General features: G+C 39.7%; 1 protein-coding gene across 1 annotated transcript; it reads right to left on the minus strand.

Annotated features, from left to right (window-relative positions):
* Positions 1-633: 633 nt before the first annotated feature.
* On the minus strand, positions 634-2,825 carry LOC108091153. The gene is made up of 3 exons (XM_017190189.2): positions 2,447-2,825; positions 1,502-1,622; positions 634-889 (listed from the first exon to the last, which is right to left on the minus strand). The coding sequence occupies exons 1-3, from the start codon at positions 2,754-2,756 to the stop codon at positions 763-765; spliced, it is 558 nt and encodes a 185-aa protein (XP_017045678.1). The 5' UTR covers positions 2,757-2,825; the 3' UTR covers positions 634-762.
* Positions 2,826-3,093: the final 268 nt, after the last annotated feature.

The following is a 3,093-nucleotide window of genomic DNA, read 5'->3' on the forward strand; positions in this document are numbered from 1 at the left end:
ATTTAATTTTTACCTGTGGGTTCTTGTTTTGCAACTACTCTCTTTAATTAATTGTTAACAGTTAAAAATACACAACCCATTTGTTGAAACATATTCTTTTCTATATTTAAGGAATAGAATATTCTAACATTTCAACCTGAATGGATAATATCTCAAGAATAGTGTGTTTTATTATAAAGTAGGTCAGAGTTCATTTTTAATGTCGATGCCTTTCATTACTTTGTATTAAAACTAGAAAGTTATTTTTAACCAAGCTTATTGCAGAAGTAAATTGTTTTTTCTAACTAACTAAATTCAATATTGAATATTGATGCAATTCAATTTAATTTTAATTTGGCATTGTTTTCAATTAACTGATTTTATTTGTATTATCAAGAACTTGTTCACTAAGCTGTTAATTATCTAATCCCGTTGGCCCCTTAAGCACATTTGCATACCTACAATAAAGCTTAACAAAATGCTCAATAACTATATCAACGTTTGCTGCAATTTCAACCTGCAATTCGTAAGCCAGGCCAACTTAAACTGCAAACCAGTTAATTATTCAAAACGGACTGGAACCCAAAGATCCTCCTGCCCCCAAAAGTTGAGTGCTCTTAATGTTCACACATTCGACATTGACAAGCGAATGGATTGTTTTGTGCAGTAACCCATATTTATTGAAGCATACAATTCTTAGTCACAGATAGTACTCAAAAAAAAACCATTGGAGTTCAGGGGAGGTGAAGGGGAAAAGCTTTTCCCTCGATTTCAGGTGAATGTTCAGCTGAAGTTGGGCTCCTTGCCGAAAAAGGAGAAGGTCTCGTTGCACCGGATGTCGTAGCAGTCCGGAAAGGATGTGAAGTGCCTCGATAAGCGCAGATCGAATATGAATTCGCAGTACGGGTAGCTAAAAAACAAAAGCAAAAACAAAAGAAGGGCCAAAACTGAAAAGCTGAGAGCCAGCAAACGAGCCATTTTGGATGCCAAAATGGTCAAATGGAGAAATGGTCAAATGGGTGAAATGGTCAAATGGGTGAAATGGTCAAATGGGTGAAATGGTTTGATGCAATGTGATGTGATGCGAGCTGCGAACTGCGAACTGCGAACGCAAGAAATCGCCGATGAAATATTTATTCCGATGGCAAAAGCGACAAAAGGAAGCCAAAGCCAAAGCCAAAGGAGTCCGGGAACAATGCTGCCAGCCATTTTAATTGTTATGCAATTCAAATGCCGCAAGTACGTGAGTGCGATGTGAGTGATGCCCCAAAGCTCCAAGCACCAAGCACCAAGCTCGAAGCTCCAAGTCGAGTCCACTTGGCAAAGGCAAACGGCGATCCAAAGCCAAACAAGTTTATTTTAAAATGCAATTCACACGACGGAATAACAGAGGCATGCATAAATTGCAAATTGCTCTACTGCCTGACTGACTATTTCAATGGCAATGGGTGGCTGTTGAGTGGGTGGTTGGTTGATTGGGTGGTTTGGTGGTTGCATTGGGTGGTTGCATTGCATAACTTACATTGGCGGAAACCAGAGAAAGCAGCGATATGTGCAGAGTATGCCGAAGGGTCGCTTAAATTCTCCATCTGGCGTTGAAATCGAACCGGAATTGTGCTTCTTCCAGCATTGCGATGCCCAGCCTGTGAATATGGTTTACAACAGTTATAACTTGTTCGCTTATGTTTATGCATATGTATGTGTGAGCGACTAATCCGTGTGGCCAAGTCCTTTGTTGCATAAGGACTGCAACTGCCAATTAAGCCTAAAACATTCCCCATTCGTTTTGACCGGACTAAAAACTCATTGGCTTACTACTCGTTTCATTTTCGGCTCGAAATAAAATAAAGGTTTCGTTAGCAAAGGGAACATTTCGATCCGCCTGCACATTGCTTTTATCGTATTATTTTCGATTGGCCACAGTGGAACCAAAATCTGAAACAGGTTTTTATTTAACAAAAAAAAAAACATTCTGGCTTACTTTTCAACATTAATTACTGTATAACAAAACGAATCACCACTGTAACTGATAAGCTGCACATATACATTTTCTGTTTTATAATGTTTTAAGTTGGGCATATTTTCTTCATACCGATACTCTTCTTTGTCTTCTTTCAATATTTTTGTAATTCATTAAAAATTTTTTTTTTTGGTGCAAGCTTTGATTAAACACTTTCATTGGAAACTAAAAAAAAAAACTTTACACTGTAAATGCTTTGTATTTTTGGTTCATTCCTCGCTTATTGTTAATACAGTCGAAAAAAATTGAGCTTATTTTTTTACGAGCTGTTGAAACAATCCGTTGGCCACACGGCGTATACGCAACGTAATTTCTTGTAGAATTATTGACGCCACACGAATTTTCACCACAAACAACCACTCGAAAAAAAACGTGATCATAACAAAAAAAAAACGGAGGAGGAGGGTGATCGGGTGATTGGGTGATTTGGTGATTGGGACTACATACTTCCATAGTTGTAATCACATAAACAGCAGAGGATTAAAAGCAGAACAAATGCGATTGTTGTGGTGCTTCTGCGTGTGTGTATTACAGTTATGCTCGCTGTCGTCGATTTTGTGGTTATCGGTTGATTTTGTGGTTCTGTTATCATCGATTTGGCCATTGCACAGCAATCGTAAGCACCACCGCCGTCGCCGTCGCCAAAATCGCAGAGGTCGTCGCAATACGTATCAGAAGCCAAAACTGATTGCGAATTCGAATCTGAATCTGAACCTGAGTCTGTATCTGTATCTGAATTGTAGGTTGAGCCTGCCATCTAGCGACTTTGGATGCGATGCGTGGATGTCTCGGCGCGGCTTTAACCGCCGCCAGCGATGGATGTCGCGAGTGTGCCGAAAATCGCCAGCCAAGCGAACGAATCAAAATGGGGCGAAAAAAATGTGATACAAATAAACAAAACGGCAAAGAAATGCCACGAGCGCGGGCTTGTGTGCGCCTAAATTGATGCCAATTGATAAATTATCGCATGCGACTGTGTGGGTGTGCCACCCCAGCTTCTTGTTCACTTTCCTACACCTCCTGCTCGCTAATATGATTACCACACGGAGAGAAAAGCAAATTCGAAGTAGTAATATTTCCATGTATTTTCAATT

This window comes from Drosophila ficusphila, unplaced genomic scaffold (assembly GCF_018152265.1).
Source record: "Drosophila ficusphila isolate 14025-0441.05 unplaced genomic scaffold, ASM1815226v1 contig_198, whole genome shotgun sequence".
Lineage (NCBI taxonomy): Eukaryota > Metazoa > Arthropoda > Insecta > Diptera > Drosophilidae > Drosophila > Drosophila ficusphila.